General features: G+C 45.1%; 2 protein-coding genes across 7 annotated transcripts in view; both read right to left on the reverse strand.

Moving 5' to 3' along the window:
- Positions 1-495: 495 nt before the first annotated feature.
- si:ch211-202f5.3 lies at positions 496-3,133 on the reverse strand. The gene is made up of 2 exons (XM_041850117.1): positions 2,928-3,133; positions 496-2,546 (listed from the first exon to the last, which is right to left on the reverse strand). The coding sequence occupies exon 2, from the start codon at positions 2,365-2,367 to the stop codon at positions 2,041-2,043; it is 327 nt and encodes a 108-aa protein (XP_041706051.1). The 5' UTR covers positions 2,368-2,546; positions 2,928-3,133; the 3' UTR covers positions 496-2,040.
- A 5,721-nt stretch (positions 3,134-8,854) lies between these two features.
- Positions 8,855-17,818, reverse strand: part of pisd (phosphatidylserine decarboxylase) — a 46,204-nt gene continuing 37,240 nt past the window's right edge. For all 6 annotated transcript variants that reach the window (XM_041850677.2, XM_041850678.2, XM_041850679.1 and 3 more), the window contains 2 exons: positions 12,469-12,629; positions 8,855-11,251 (listed from right to left, as the gene is read on the reverse strand). In XM_041850677.2, the coding sequence (XP_041706611.1) occupies positions 11,027-11,251; positions 12,469-12,629 (386 nt within the window). In that variant the 3' untranslated portion in view covers positions 8,855-11,026. The remainder of the gene's footprint in view (positions 11,252-12,468; positions 12,630-17,818) is intronic.

The raw sequence follows: 17,818 nt of genomic DNA on the forward strand, positions 1-17,818 counted from the left end.
TGTTGTGCAAACCCACAGTTTCATCAGCTGTCCAGTTGGCTGGTCTCAGACCATCCCGCATGTGAATAAGCTGGATGTGGAGGTCCTGGGCTGGTGTGAATACATGTGGTCTGCAGTTGTGAGGCCGGTAGGACGTACTGCCAAATTCTCTAAACCAACATTGGAGGCGGCTTATGGTAGAGAAATGAACATGGCAACAGCTCTGGTGGACATTCCTGCAGTCAGCATGCCAATTGCACCTTCCCTCAAAACTTGAGACATCTGTGGCATTGTGTTGTGTGACAAAACTGCACATTTTAGAGTGACCATTTACTGTTCACAGCACAAGGTGCACCTGTGTAATGATCATGCTGTTTAATCAGCTTTTTGAAATGCCACACCTGTCAGGTGGATGGATTATCTTGGCAAGGAGAAATGCTCACTAACAGGGATGTAAACAAATTTGTGCACATTTTAGAGAAATAAGCTTTTTGTGCGAATGGAACATTTCTGGGATATTTTATTTCAGCTCATGAAACATGGGACCAACACTTTACATGTTGCGTTTATATTTTTGTTCAGTATAGTTAATACCACAGTCCCAATTATCATTCGTACATTCTTTATTTTAACATTTTATTCCACTTTATCATTACAAAAATCAATCATACATAGTGTCGATCTTTGTTATACATTCCTTTAACTCAGTCCTAGTTACAGTATGTGAGCTTTGCTGAGTAGTTGTAGTCCACTGCTGACTGGAGAAAAAAGAACAGTTCATGCAGTGAAGTTCGAACTCATGCACCTCATGTAATCCTGTTGGGGGATTAGGGTCTTGAACTAAGAGGGGCTTTCATACATGGAACCAGTTCATGAGGTGACCCTAATATGCTGTACAAGTTTGCTAAAAATGTAATCTAATTTCTAAAAACAAACGATGCAGAGTTGAATTTCAGTAATAGTTTCACAAGCATAAACTATGGACATACAGTGGTTTTGTGTAACTCATACAAACAAGACGGCATGAGCATGGCCATATTGCATTTCAATCTCATCCAGTCAGGCCTCGCTTTCAACTCTTTTTGGCCAGGGGGGACAGTGAGGTACTGTCTACCACATACACAGAGCAGAATGGTTGGGGCTGGGGCTGGGGCTGCGGGGGCCTGGTTTCCTGGGACCCAGTCGCACAAAGGCAGCATTGTAAACCATCAGCAGCAGAGCGACCAACCCAGCAGATGGATCAGCAGGACAGAGTGGTGTGTTGTGGTGTGATCTGGGTTGGGAAGACTGGACTCAGCCCATAGAAACTAACCCAGCCTCTGAGCTAGCTGCCCCTCCTCTAGTTCCAACTCACTGGTGCGGTCAAGTCTGTCCCGGCCATAGCAAAGGCCTAGCATGTCATCTTTGTGACGGGTTGGTTTGATAGAGGAAGTTAAAGGTTGTTGCATACTAATTCCTTGACATTTGTGTACTGTATCAGTTGTCCTACTCTATACCACTCCCTGAACACTGGCTAATTGCATCATCCACCCAAGAGTGGCCTTTTTGACGTCATTCAAACACAGACAGATAAGGCATAAAGACATCAGGGTATAAATATTTAACAAAAAAATCCATAGCTAAATATAGCACAGTGTTGTCGACTAGAAGAATGTATGAAAATGTATGCACTCACTAACTGTAAGTCGCTCTGGATAAGAGCGTCTGCTAAATGACTCAAATGTAAGAAAAAAAGCAAGCATACAAAGTCGTAAGTGAAAGGCTTATGTAAAACTTCTGTTTCAAAGGCAGATTCTGCCATAGTGGCTGTGAGCGCATCTTGCATCGAATCCCGAGAAGAATCCCTTTGGAAATTGCATTAAATATAAATGATATCACTAATGAATCCTTAAAAACCTACACGTTTCACCAGTGATGGCTTTGGCTTTTAAACCAGCTGGTAACACCAGATTGGACAGTGTCTTCCGACAGTGTCCCTTGATTGTCTTAGTTCATATACCCAGAATCCTTTGCAGCCGGGCGTTGTTTGACTGTTTCCTGATCTGGGTGGAGGTTGCCAGTTCACTTCCGTCGGCAGCGCAGGCAGCAGGCCCGAGAGCGTCCCACCTCCTCTTCAGTGTCCTCCATCACTGTGTAGGAGGTCTTGGCGTTGTAGCGATGGGGGTTTGAGGCGCCACCATCACCGTCCCCATCCTTGGTTACTTCTGACGGGGCTAGCGACTCCCCGCTGGGTTTGAAGGCGCCGTACGGGTTGAGGGAGGAGTTGCGGTTGCTGTGGGTACTTTCCAGGGCCATGGGGTTAATGATGATTGTGCTGTCCTCTGTAGAACGTAGCTTGGCCCGAGGGATGGTCACGTCTCCATAAGAGCTGTCCAGAGACAGATTCATGATGGCTGGTTCTAGAAGGCTGAGAGGACGAAACACAGGCAGATAGGGTCTGTGACTGTCAATGTCTTAGATCTCAGACTGGGTATTGAGGCTCTGAGACTGATCTGAACATGAAGCTTTGCTGTCACCATTTGTTCTGGTTTCCTCTGGTGACTTGAACTGGTTTTCCAAGAATACTCCTGTAAAAGACATTGAAAAAACAACTATGGTTATAAAGAGAATTCTGAAACTACAAAAGCTCTGGTTTTGTTCTGCTTGACATTCGAGACATTTGGGGAAAAGAGGAGCATCACAATAGAGTAGAATTACACTTAAATGTTTCTTTTTTCCCATTTTCATTCCCTCTGCTTCATAATTTTCCTGCATATTCCTGATCCAAAACTCACTGTAGGATCTTTCTCAATTTAGGGTTTATCCATTAACTCATCTTACTGCTAGAATTGTTCTATCCCATTCTCTTTCCAAATCATTTTCGTATGTCACGTCGAAACTGAAACATGTTGTTTATATGGATCTATTTAAAACACCACCAGTAACAAACACTGCTTTTTCATGCTTACCTTTTTAACTTGTGGAGTTCCTCAGCAGTCAAGTGTTGTATGATATCCCATGTCAATTCCCCTGGTCTTTAGATGGTTCATACAATCCAGTGAGCACTTAAAAGGTTGAATGGTTGTCTCTTGAAGATCCTTCTAGGTGTACTCCCTGTTTGTGTCTTTATTGGAAAAGGGAGCCACACCTGTAGCAGTGTGTCAGAGTAAGGACTAAGGTGGCCACACACTCAGGTGAGAGGGAGTGCTGTTGGTCTACCTGGGAGCCACCTGACCCCACCCCTATGAGAACAGAGCAGCCACCTGAAAACCTGAGAGGGCGGTGACGACTGGCAGCCTCAGTCCTGGAATGTAATTCCTCTCGCTGCTCAACACAGGCACATTTGTCATGGCGACCAGGTCCCTCTCTTTCTCCCCCTGCCTCTCCTCTCTCTGTCTCACAGTATCTCACTCAGTATCTGTAGCTTGCTGCTAAGCTACGCAGCCCATTGCAATATAATGTAACTGGTAAATGAGTGTGACCACTCAAAGCTATAATCACAGGTACAGTATGTCGTTTGTTATTATTAGTCTCTAGTCTTGTGTTTGTTGTATTTGAGACTTGTTGGGTTGCAGGGAGTGTTCTATTAACACCACTCAAGTTAAAACCAGGATACTACAGTTAACTTGAACAGGATTGCCGACATAGCTACCGGTATGGGTATTGTTGAATTTAGGTTTAGTTCCAGTGTTACAATTACCTGGTTCCATTTACCTATTTCTTCTACTTTCACCCAGAACCTTTACATTTGTATGCTCAACAAACATTCCTCTCAGCAATGTTTGTTAAATGAATTAAAGTGAACAAGCGCATGCACACAGACAGATGCACACACACACGGTCTTGTATAACTGACCTTGTGGGGAGACAACTCAGTGCCATTCAAAATCCTATTTTCCCTAACCCCAAAACCTAACCCTAGCTTCTGGTCCCCACAAGTATAGTTAAACACTACCGCACACACACACGTGTCATGATTTTGTAAGATAACAATTCTATGGCCCTTTGTTTCCCTCAAGTGGTTTTACTGGTCAATGCTTTTCACTTTACAGCAACTAAGGTTTGGTACTTTTTTTGTGCATTTATGCTATTGAGTATGTTAGTCTACATATATTTCAGTTTTTCACTTTCAGAATTGGTCTCAAATTCTGGGAGCTACACTACAAGTATGTGGACACCTGCTCATCGAACATCTCATTCCAAAATCATGGGCATTAATATGGAGTTGGGCAATTAGGCCTAGCTCGCAGTCTTAGTTCCAATTCATCCCAAAGGTGTTCGATGGGATTGAGGTCAGGGCTCTGTGCAGGCCAGTCAAGTTCTTCCACACCGATCAACAAACCATTTTTGTATGGACCTCGCTTTGTGCACGGGGGCATTGTCATGCTGAAACAGGAAAGGGCCTTCCGCAAACTGTTGCCACAAAGTTGAAAGCACAGAATCGTCTAGAATGCCATTGTATGCTGTAGCTTTAAGATTTCCCTTCAATGGAATTAAGGGGCCTAGCCCAAACCATGAAAAACAGCCCCAGACCATTATTCCACCTCCAAACTTTACAGTTGGCACTATGCATTGGGGCAGGCTACGCGCTTCAGCACTTTGCGTTCCCGTTCTGTGAGCTTCTGTGGCCTACCATTTCACGGCTGAGCAGTTGTTGCTTCTAGACATTTCCACTTCAAAATAATAGCACTTACAGTTGACCGGGGCAGTTCTAGCAGGGCAGAAATTTGACTGACTTGTTGGAAAGGTGGCATCCTATGACGGTGCAATGTTGAAAGTCACTGAGCTCTTCAGTAAGGCCATTCTGCTGCCAATGTTTGTCTATGGAGATTGCATGGCTGTGTGCTCGATTTTATACACTGGTCAGCAACAGGTGTGGCTGAAATAACCGAATTCACTAATTTGAAGGAAGGGGGATCCACACTTGATCCGGGTGTTCACACTTGGTCCCTTTCAGCAAATTTGTGAACTCTGTGCAGTTCACTGAATTTTTTGTGCAGTGTGACCTCTCCAAAGAAACTCAGACCCCTAAAAAGAGCGCCCGAAGGGAACCGAACTGAGACCATCTTGAGGTGATCAGAGTTCAGCTTGCTTGAATTCTGCAGTCTGGTTCCCTTTTTTAGCACACTGAACAAAGCTCCCCAGGTTCTCGTCATTATTCCCGCACCACACACTAGACTACTGCAACACTGTTTCCCCTGCCATAAACCCACACACTAGACTACTGCAACACTGTTTCCCCTGCCATAAACCCACACACTAGACTACTGCAACACTGTTTCCCCTGCCATAAACCCACACACTAGACTACTGCAACACTGTTTCCCCTGCCATAAACCCACACACTAGACTACTGCAACACTGTTTCCCCTGCCATAAACCCACACACTAGACCCACACACTAGACTACTGCAACACTGTTTCCCCTGCCATAAACCCACACACTAGACTACTGCAACACTGTTTCCCCTGCCATAAACCCACACACTAGACTACTGCAACACTGTTTCCCCCTGCCATAAACCCTCACACTAGACTACTGCAACACTGTTTCCCCTGCCATAAACCCTCACACTAGACTACTGCAACACTGTTTCCCCTGCCATAAACCCACACACTAGACTACTGCAACACTGTTTCCCCTGCCATAAACCCCTCACACTAGACTACTGCAACACTGTTTCCCCTGCCATAAACCCTCACACTAGACTACTGCAACACTGTTTCCCCTGCCATAAACCCACACACTAGACTACTGCAACACTGTTTCCCCTGCCATAAACCCTCACACTAGACTACTGCAACACTGTTTCCCCTGCCATAAACCCTCACACTAGACTACTGCAACACTGTTTCCCCTGCCATAAACCCTCACACTAGACTACTGCAACACTGTTTCCCCTGCCATAAACCCACACACTAGACTACTGCAACACTGTTTCCCCTGCCATAAACCCACACACTAGACTACTGCAACACTGTTTCCCCTGCCATAAACCCTCACACTAGACTACTGCAACACTGTTTCCCCTGCCATAAACCCTCACACTAGACTACTGCAACACTGTTTCCCCTGCCATAAACCCTCACACTAGACTACTGCAACACTGTTTCCCCTGCCATAAACCCTCACACTAGACTACTGCAACACTGTTTCCCCTGCCATAAACCCTCACACTAGACTACTGCAACACTGTTTCCCCTGCCATAAACCCTCACACTAGACTACTGCAACACTGTTTCCCCTGCCATAAACCCACACACTAGACTACTGCAACACTGTTTCCCCTGCCATAAACCCACACACTAGACTACTGCAACACTGTTTCCCCTGCCATAAACCCTCACACTAGACTACTGCAACACTGTTTCCCCCTGCCATAAACCCTCACACTAGACTACTGCAACACTGTTTCCCCTGCCATAAACCCTCACACTAGACTACTGCAACACTGTTTCCCCTGCCATAAACCCTCACACTAGACTACTGCAACACTGTTTCCCTGCCATAAACCCTCACACTAGACTACTGCAACACTGTTTCCCCTGCCATAACCCCTCACACTAGACTACTGCAACACTGTTTCCCTGCCATAAACCCTCACACTAGACTACTGCAACACTGTTTCCCCTGCCACAAACCCTCACACTAGACTACTGCAACACTGTTTCCCCTGCCATAACCCCTCACACTAGACTACTGCAACACTGTTTCCCCTGCCATAAACCCTCACACTAGACTACTGCAACACTGTTTCCCCTGCCATAAACCCTCACACTAGACTACTGCAACACTGTTTCCCCTGCCATAAACCCACACACTAGACCCACACACTAGACTACTGCAACACTGTTTCCCCTGCCATAAACCCACACACTAGACTACTGCAACACTGTTTCCCCTGCCATAAACCCACACACTAGACTACTGCAACACTGTTTCCCCTGCCATAAACCCACACACTAGACTACTGCAACACTGTTTCCCCTGCCATAAACCCACACACTAGACTACTGCAACACTGTTTCCCCTGCCATAAACCCACACACTAGACTACTGCAACACTGTTTCCCCTGCCATAAACCCACACACTAGACCCACACACTAGACTACTGCAACACTGTTTCCCCTGCCATAAACCCACACACTAGACTACTGCAACACTGTTTCCCCTGCCATAAACCCTCACACTAGACTACTGCAACACTGTTTCCCCTGCCATAAACCCTCACACTAGACTACTGCAACACTGTTTCCCTGCCATAAACCCTCACACTAGACTACTGCAACACTGTTTCCCCTGCCATAAACCCACACACTAGACTACTGCAACACTGTTTCCCCTGCCATAAACCCACACACTAGACTACTGCAACACTGTTTCCCCTGCCATAAACCCTCACACTAGACTACTGCAACACTGTTTCCCCTGCCATAAACCCTCACACTAGACTACTGCAACACTGTTTCCCCTGCCATAAACCCTCACACTAGACTACTGCAACACTGTTTCCCCTGCCATAAACCCTCACACTAGACTACTGCAACACTGTTTCCCCTGCCATAAACCCACACACTAGACACTCGTCCCACAAGAGAGAGATGTGCAGGTTCACAGAAAAAAAGTGTGCAGTTTTGGGATATTGATTAGCGATTGGAGTTTTTAGTTCAGATTATTTATTTGCAATATGTGATCTATAGGCTAAAAGCTTCATAGGCTGCTTATTCGATAGTGGGGTTTGAATTGTGTGAGAAGACACGATATTTGGTGAGAATCACAACATAGGGACAAAATCAATTCTAGCTCAGTTGGTAGAGCATGGCGCTTACAACGCCAGGGTTGTGGGTTCGTTTCCCACAGGGGGCCAGTATGAAAAATGTATGCACTAACTGTAAGTCGCTCTGGATAAGAGCGTCTGCTAAATGACTAAAATGTAAAAATGGAAGTAGCCTACATTGGGTGTACAACTTTCAATTACATAATTATTTAAATCTGTAGTTATTATTCTGCTATTTATTCTGTTATCAATAATATTTACATGTTAACAGTATCTTATTACAATTATGTCTCACCTTTTAAGTAAATGCAATCGATTAGCTTTACAATTTAAGTAGGTATATCAAGCTGTCCGATAACACGATCTGATGGAATGGCTTATCTTGCACTTTGTAAAAACCCAGAGTGCATTGAGTGAATGTTGGAAAAAGACCTTGGTTCCTTTCTAAACATAGCAATGTGAATACAAAGGGGACTCGGACCACTAAATCGGTGAAGTGAACTGGCAAAAGAGTTGAGTCCTCATTCAAAAGCAAGGGCAGTGTGAATACAAAGAGAACAGAGTTATTTTTCTTTTTTACCCCAGAGTTCACTTTAAAGAGGACTGAGATCAGTTCTTTTAAAAGAGGACTGTGAAAACACCCTCACAAACACCGCTCAAGCTCAGATAGCTCAGCCGCCGTTAATCGCACAGGCTAATGGTTGGTATCAGCGGGTGCAGAAGAAATAGAAGAATCCATTGCAAAAAAAAAGTCTGTAGCTCAAACACAATGTTTAAAAGGGGTTGGAAGCACTAAAACACACTGGTGTGCCCAGGAAAGCTTAGTTCAAGTTGTTTCACCACACTATTAGTCAGATATTTCTTGATCCTTCTTACTATCAACATTAGGATAGGGGAATCTGATCCTAAACCTGTGGTTTAGGGTAACTTCTACCTCAAGCTAATTTACATACCAGACCATTGCTCCCATTACCCAAACATTTTTCCTTGTTGTTCTCCAATCAAATCACTCCTCTAACATTAATATCGAGCGGGGGTTAGCTCCAGAGATCAACTCTAATCCTGTAATGTGTGAAGTACATTTTCTCATCACACGCCTACACACATACAAAAACAATTTTTTTAAGAATACGCAAAAATTTATTAGACATGTTTTCTTGCTTCTAAAAAAAATGTGAGATTAAAATCTATGTAGTGTTGAATGAGTCACATGATTCAAGTATATTACAATGTACATATAAAAACAAGTATGCAACAGGCAGTGGCCAGGCCAGACCCTGGCATTTTGGTTTCTGTATGCGACACTATTTGTGGAACGATGACGTAGCCAAGGGGTTTGGTGTCACAGGCATCTCCCCGGTCCATCATGTCTGTGACCCCCGCTCGCCATACGCTAGAGGTCAAAGTTCCTTTACCGAGGGGTCAGAGTCAGAGGAGGTCTCTACCCCCTCAAACAGAGCAATAAATAGTCCAGCAGCAGAAACACAAAGCGCCAGAAAGTCCACATTTGTTCAAAGCATTTTTTTTGTTGAATACATCGAAAAACAATAACCAAAAAACACTGCATTTTTGGCACTACTAGAAAATCTAAACAGAAATACAGAAAAAAATATAGCTTTAAATAGCTCAGCCCTGGGCATCTGAATGTTCCGCCAAGGGTGTCACAGTCGTTAGTATTGATATCAGCATACGTTTTACAGTCTTAACAAAATATTTTAGCCCAACTTATTTTAATATTATCACTGGCAGATACCTTCTAGTTTAACAACTTATTCCAATTCAACCGAACAGCAGAAGACAAAAAGTACCAGTTTGCACATTCTCTCCCATGATCCTACCACCCGTGCTGCACGTAGGCATGGGTTTGTTTTTGTAACGATGGTCAGATAAAAGGTATGGCTCCATTCAGAGGAATACATCAGGATTTAGTCCATTCATGAATTGGGTTAGATTAACACACGTTATAAATCATCATCATCTTCATAGAAATCACTGTAGTCATCACTTCATTATCATATGTTAAACAATGTCTAATCTAAATGTGACATACCCCTTTTAGCAGTCATTTAGGGTTACAGGAGCAGTAAATTGGCAGCAGGCAGCACTACTAGCTACCACTAATGATGATTAATAATGCATGGCTGGGATGGCAGAGATCGTACACCATGAGCTTAATACAACAGGGTTGTATTCATTAGGGCACACCGTAGCAAAACGTGTTTTTTTTACCAGATACCAAAAATAAGCAGTTCCTATTGGCCCAAGTCCAGGTACTCCTGCCTGGTTTCAGACAGTTTTCTTGTGGCGGGTGCCTAATGAATACGACCCAGACACATTTGACTGGGAGGAATCGTAACAGTATTTACCTCCATGACAGGGAGGGGGGAGGGGAGGTCCACATAATCATCCCAACACAAGCACCTTCTCTGGGGATGGCAGAAGAGGGAGAGCCAGCAGTGCGGACGGAGAGTGTGTGTGAGAGACAGAAGGCATTCAGTATCAGAGTGAAGGAGGGAGGGAAAGAGGAGGAGAAGGAAGGGGGTAGCTGTGTATATCGTCTCTGGTACATTCCTTCGTGGTGTGTTTACTGTAGGTGTGTATATTGTATAGGGAAGCCTGTCCACATGATAGTGGCTGTGTGTGACAGGGGTTACCCTGTGTGTGGCTGTGTCTCGCGGCTCTCTAGCCTGGTCCCAGATCTGTTTGGGATGTATGGCCAACGGTTATAGGAGTTGGGCTACACGGCACTAAGCAGATCTGGGACCAGGCTAGTGCTGCTCGTGTCTGAAACCTCAGAGGAACTCCCCATTGATGAGGAGACCCCTGACAAAAGGCAATATGGGTCAAATGTATCTAAAAAATAATTTTAAAAAATAGGTTAATAAAATGTAACTAATTGCTGTAAACTATCTTGCTTTTGCTGGTCTATCTTACTGTTGTTGGTCTAGGTACTGGTTCTAATCAATTGTCAAAATAAGTAAATAGTTAATTGAAATTAGTCGATGGAATGGGGAGACCCCCTTGTTGGTAAAGCAACAGTGGTGGCTTGTGAGTTTTCGCTGTGAGTCAGTCAGTGCATCGTATGGATAGCCGTACGTCTTTCAATTTCAATGTACAGTACAGTGCATGTACTGAATGTCAGTGTATGAATGAGTACGTGTGTGTCAGTCAGTTTGCAAGTTAGCCTGTATGCCTCCCCTCAGATCTGTACACACACGTTAGCGTGTCCATCAGTTTCTTTTAGTTTAGCCGTTTCCCCCAGAAAGTGTCTCTGGTTAGCCATCTTGGCTCACATAGTCCCCAGGGGTTCTCCGTAGCGGATCTTCTGGCCAGCCTTCAGGTTGAAGGTGAAGTCGTGCGGAGCCTCGAAGAGCAAGACGATGGTGGAGCCCAGGTTGAACTCTCCCAGGTGCTCCCCTTTCCTCATGCTCACGCCCTCCTGGTTGTTGTTGGACAAGTAGCTGAAGTCGTTGTACGAGCCTTTGCTGTAGCGCGGGCTGTTGGTCCGCAGCTCCTGGTGGGGGGGGGGGGAGAATAGTTTAATTGGACTAATCCCCATTAGACTATGAGCAGTGCAGCTGAATGAGGTCATATCCTCCTGTTGTGTTGTTGACTACGCCCAGGTTGAAACAGCTTGTATAACTGGCCTCCTCCTCGCTCTTCCTCTCATCGTCCCTTCTCATCTCATCTTGCCTCTCCTTCCCTCCCAATCCCCCCTCTACTTTTTACTCCCTTCCCACCTGGTCAAGGAAAAATGTAGGGCCTAATCCTATACCAACTGAATCCGGAATCCTATGACTAGGGTCCAAAAACTAGGGGGGTTTTCCTGGTCATGTCACAATGTCACATGATAAGGAGAAACTCCTGTCCCCATCTATTTCAGATGAAACAGGAGACAGCAGGCTGCGCCAGCAAGCAGAACGTCCGTTTATTGCCCTCCTCTCTGTTTACTGTCACAGGGAGGCAGCCCAGTGGAGGGTTGAGCCAGAGGACCAATCGCATTAGCCTGTCTGCAACCGAAGCTGAGATCCTATTGACCTCTAACCCCTACAGTAGGGAAGTGTGAGGGTGGGCTTTTAAAATGTCCACGTCATCCTAAGCCTCTGGTCTAATCAATGGGAGTCTACGGGACATCAGTCAGTTTAAACACAGTGAGTGGGAAGATTAAATAGGCCTACCGGTGTGTGTGTCGGCAGCTTAGGGAAATGGCCTGACGTAAAGGTATGTGAGACAGGAAGCAGAGGGAGCTGAAGGGAGTGAAAAGAAGTGGAACATGGCTCAGAGAGACAAGGGGTCAGTAACCCTGAGTCAGGCTGGCCCACTCGCAGATTTATGTCACACTGACTTTGTACTGCATGTACTGTTATGTCCTAATAGGTTAAGCAGGTGACCTTTGTCTCTGTCCTCACATTATCAGAGAAAGAGGTCACCATAAGTAGTACATCTAACGCCAGTTAAAAACATGTGTACGTACACTACAACTACACTGCTTGTCAATAGTATATAATTGTGGTGTAAATACATGTTTAAGAAACAATAGTGGGACCACTAACTTCGTTGCTCTCATTCAGAACTTCCTCTATGTATGGACAATGTCAAGGTCCCTAAATACTATGACGTGGAGAGACATTGATGCTGCACTATGCACCAGCCGGCGCAAAATGGATGAGTGAGTGAGTAAATACTAAGGCAGTACCAGAATAGGTTCAGACCAGTAAACAGCCAACCAACCTTGTCAAAGTAGATGCGTATGGAGCCCACGTTGGTGGCTCCTACGGCGGTGAGGGAGAAGAAGCCATGCGTCCACTCTCCGCTCAGCACCACCCTCTCGTTATGGCAGAACAGTTCTTTGATCCAGCGAGCCACGCCAGGGTTCACTGACATCAGAGAGCCTGGGAGGGACACAGAGAGGGAGCAGGAGGTAAATACACAGGTATACCGACACAGATACAAAACATGAGGTATAATACAAACACCGCAAGCAGCACTGTACATCCAGTGGCCGGTTTATTAGGTACACAACCCGGTTACGGAAATGGTTCGCTGCTACAGAACATGAGTCACGTGGCTGTGGCTTGCTATATAAAGCAGGCAGACACGCATCGAGGCATTCAGTTACTGTTCGATTGAATGTTAGAAATGGGCAAAATGAGTGACCTAAGCGACTCTGAACGCGGTATGGTTGTCGGTGCCATGCGCGCCGGTTCCAGTATCTCAGAAACGGCTGGCATCCTGGGCTTTTCACGCACGACAGTGTTTAGGGTTTACGAGAATGGTGCGACAAACAAAAAACATCCCGTCAGCGGCAGTCCTGTGGGTGAAAACAGCTCATTGATGAGAGGTCGAAGGAGAATGGCAAGAATCGTGCCAGCTAACAGACAGGCCAAAAAGATGCAAATAACGGCGCATTACAACAGTGGTGAGCAGAATGGCATCTTGGAACGCATGACTCGTTGGTCCTTGTCACGGATGGGTTATTGCAGCAGACGACCACACCGTGTTCCACTCCTATCAGCTAAAAACAAAATGAAGCGGCTCCAGTGGGCACACAATCACCAACACTGGACAATTGAGGAGTGGAAAAACTTGGCCTGGTTCGATGAATCACGGGTCCTGTCAGGGTCAGGATTTGGCGTACGCAACATGAGTCCATGGCCCCATCCTGCCTGGTGTCAACGATACAGGCTGGTGGCAGTGGTGTAATGATGTGGGGAATGTTTTCCTGGCAACGTTTCCATGCCCCGAAGAATTAAGGCTGTTCTGGAGGCAAAGGGGGTCCGACCGAGTACTAGATGGGTGTAACTTATAAACTGGTCACTGAGTACAAAATATGATTTTAGGACTGTGCCATTTCAGATCAGATAGGAGTGAGTGGTAGGTGAGGCATGGCGAGTGAGTATGTAGAAGGATTATGATCAGAGGCGTCATGCACGTGCCCCCTCAGATTTGTCCTGTTAATATTTAATTTTGGTTGTTTCTCTGTAATACTACTAGGCACCTAATTTTATGAAGTTGGCTGGCTTTAGCTAGCCCAGATTGGGAACCTATCGCCCAACATCGTAACTACCTACCAAGAAGCCATTTCAGCCTATCAATCAAGTTAGTTTGTCTTGATTTTGAATTTTAAAAAGACCCCTAAAAAGGTATATCATTTATTTTAGATAAATATATAGATATATATATATACACACTGCTCAAAAAAATAAAGGGAACACTTAAACAACACATCCTAGATCTGAATGAATGAAATAATATTATTAAATACTTTATTCTTTACATAGTTAACTGTGCTGACAACAAAATCACACAAAAATTATCAATGGAAATCAAATTTATCAACCCATGGAGGTCTGGATTTGGAGTCACCCTCAAAATTAAAGTGGAAAACCACACTACAGGCTGATCCAACTTTGATGTAATGTCCTTAAAACAAGTCAAAATGAGGCTCAGTAGTGTGTGTGGCCTCCACGTGCCTGTATGACCTCCCTACAACGCCTGGGCATGCTCCTGATGAGGTGGCGGATGGTCTCCTGAGGGATCTCCTCCCAGACCTGGACTAAAGCATCCGCCAACTCCTGGACAGTCTGTGGTGCAACGTGGCGTTGGTGGATGGTGCGAAACATGATGTCCCAGATGTGCTCAATTGGATTCAGGTCTGGGGAACGGGCGGGCCAGTCCATAGCATCAATGCCTTCCTCTTGCAGGAACTGCTGACACACTCCAGCCACATGAGGTCTAGCATTGTCATGCATTAGGAGGAACCCAGGGCCAACCGCACCAGCATATGGTCTCACAAGGGGTCTGAGGATCTCATCTCGGTACCTAATGGCAGTCAGGCTACCTCTGGCGAGCACATGGAGGGCTGTGCGGCCCCCCAAAGAAATGCCACCCCACACCATGACTGACCCACCGCCAAACCGGTCATGCTGGAGGATGTTGCAGGCAGCAGAACGTTCTCCACGGCATCTCCAGACTCTGTCACGTCTGTCACATGTGCTCAGTGTGAACCTGCTTTCATCTGTGAAGAGCACAGGGGCGCCAGTGGCGAATTTGCCAATCTTGGTGTTCTCTGGCAAATGCCAAGCGTCCTGCACGGTGTTGGGCTGTAAGCACAACCCCCACCTGTGGACGTCGGGCCCTCATACCACCCTCTTGGAGTCTGTTTCTGACCGTTTGAGCAGACACATGCACATTTGTGGCCTGCTGGAGGTCATTTTGCAGGGCTCTGGCAGTGCTCCTCCTTGCACAAAGGCGGAGGTAGCGGTCCTGCTGCTGGGTTGTTGCCCTCCTACGGCCTCCTCCACGTCTCCTGATGTACTGGCCTGTCTCCTGGTAGCGCCTCCATGCTCTGGACACTATGCTGACAGACACAGCAAACCTTCTTGCCACAGCTCGCATTGATGTGCCATCCTGGATGAGCTGCACTATCTGAGCCACTTGTGTGGGTTGTAGACTCCGTCTCATGCTACCACTAGAGTGAAAGCACCGGCAGCATTCAAAAGTGACCAAAACATCAGCCAGGAAGCATAGGAACTGAGAAGTGGTCTGTGGTCACCAACTGCAAAACCAGTCCGTTATTGGGGGTGTCTTGCTAATTGCCTATAATTTCCACCTGTTGTCTATTCCATTTACACAACAGCATGTTACATTTATTGTCAATCAGTGTTGCTTCCTAAGTGGACAGTTTGATTTCACAGAAGTGTGATTGACTTGGAGTTACATTGTGTTGTTTAAGTGTTCCCTTCATTTTTTGAGCAGTGTATATATATATATATACATATATACATACACACACACACATATACCTTCAATGCTGCAGACATTTTTTGGTACCCTTCCTCATATCTGTGCCTCGACACAATCCTGTCTCGGAGCTCTACGGACAATTCCTTCCACCTCATGGCTTGGTTTTCGCTCTAACATGCACTGTCAACTCTTGGACCTTATATAGACAGGTATGTGTCTTTCAAAATCATGTCCAATCAATTGAATTTACCACAAGTGGACTCCAATCAAGTTGTAGAAACATCAAGGATGATCAATGGAAACAGGATGCACCTGAGCTCAATTTCAAGTCTCATAGAAAAAGGTCTGAATACTTTTCTGGGGGGTTTTTTCTCCAGAAATTTGCAAACATTAACAAAAATCTGTTTTTCGCTTTCTCATTAAGGGGTATTGTTTGTAGATTGATGAGAATATATATTTTTTTTTTGAATAAGGCTGTAATGTAACATTTGGAAAAAGGGAAGCGGTCTGAATACTTTCTGAAGTGTGTGTGTGTACAGTGGGGGAAAAAAGTATTTAGTCAGCCACCAATTGTGCAAGTTCTCCCACTTAAAAAGATGAGAGAGGCCTGTAATTTTCATCATAGGTACACGTCAACTATGACAGACAAAATAAGAAAAAGAAATCCAGAAAATCACATTGTAGGATTTTTAATGAATTTATTTGCAAATTATGGTGGAAAATAAGTATTTGGTCACCTACAAACAAGCAAGATTTCTGGCTCTCACAGACCTGTAACTTCTTCTTTAAGAGGCTCCTCTGTCCTCCACTCGTTACCTGTATTAATGGGACCTGTTTGAACTTATCAGTATAAAAGACACCTGTCCACAACCTCAAAACAGTCACACTCCAAACTCCACTATGGCCAAGACCAAAGAGCTGTCAAAGGACACCAGAAACAAAATTGTAGACCTGCACTAGGCTGGGAAGACTGAATCTGCAATAGGTAAGCAGCTTGGTTTGAAGAAATCAACTGTGGGAGCAATTATTAGGAAATGGAAGACATACAAGACCACTGATAATCTCCCTCGATCTGGGGCTCCACGCAAGATCTCACCCCGTGGGGTCAAAATGATCACAAGAACGGTGAGCAAAAAATCCCAGAACCACACGGGGGGACCTAGTGAATGACCTGCAGAGAGCTGGGACCAAAGTAACAAAGCCTACCATCAGTAACACACTACGCCGCCAGGGACTCAAATCCTGCAGTGCCAGACGTGTCCCCCTGCTTAAGCCAGTACATGTCCAGGCCCGTCAGAAGTTTGCTAGAGTGCATTTGGATGATCCAGAAGAGGATTGGGAGAATGTCATATGGTCAGATGAAACCAAAATAGAACTTTTTGGTAAAAACTCAACTCGTCGTGTTTGGAGGACAAAGAATGCTGAGTTGCATCCAAAGAACACCATACCTACTGTGAAGCATGGGGGTGGAAACATCATGCTTTGGGGCTGTTTTTCTGCAAAGGGACCAGGACGACTGATCCGTGTAAAGGAAAGAATGAATGGGGCCATGTATCGTGAGATTTTGAGTGAAAACCTCCTTCAATCAGCAAGGGCATTGAAGATGAAACGTGGCTGGGTCTTTCAGCATGACAATGATCCCAAACACACCGCCTGGGCAACGAAGGAGTGGCTTCGTAAGAAGCATTTCAAGGTCCTGGAGTGGCCTCATTTCTTTGTCAGTGGGCAAACGTACAAAATCAGCAGGGGATCAAATACTTTTTTCCCTCACTGTATAACCTAAATGCATTATTACCTCCATCTTTCCAAGCTAGAACGGGCCCTGTGTCTCAACCAATAGCCAATGTAGGCTAAATATCCCAAGCAGGTCTACAGCAACTTCCATAGTTGACGTGTACCTATGATGAAAATTACAGGCCTCATCTTTTTAAGTGGGAGAACTTGCACAATTGGTGGCTGACTAAATACTTTTTTCCCCCACTGTATATATATATATTTTTTTTTTACATTACCAGTCAAACGTTTGGACACACCTACTCATTCAAGGGTTTTCCTTATTTTTACATTGTAGAATAATAGTGAAGACATCAAAACTATGAAATAACACATATGGAATCATGTAGTAACCAAAAAAGTGTTAAAACAAAATATATTTTAGATTTTAGATTCTTCAAATAGCCACCCTTTGCCTTGATGACAGCTTTGCACACTCTTGGCATTCTCTCAACCAGCTTCATGAGGTAAGCACCTGGAATGCATTTCAATTAACAGGTGTGCCTTCGTAAAAGTTAATTTGTGGAATGTCTTTCCTTCTTAATGCGTTTGAGCCAATCAG

The sequence above is a fragment of the Coregonus clupeaformis genome, chromosome 27, assembly GCF_020615455.1.
Source record: "Coregonus clupeaformis isolate EN_2021a chromosome 27, ASM2061545v1, whole genome shotgun sequence".
Lineage (NCBI taxonomy): Eukaryota > Metazoa > Chordata > Actinopteri > Salmoniformes > Salmonidae > Coregonus > Coregonus clupeaformis.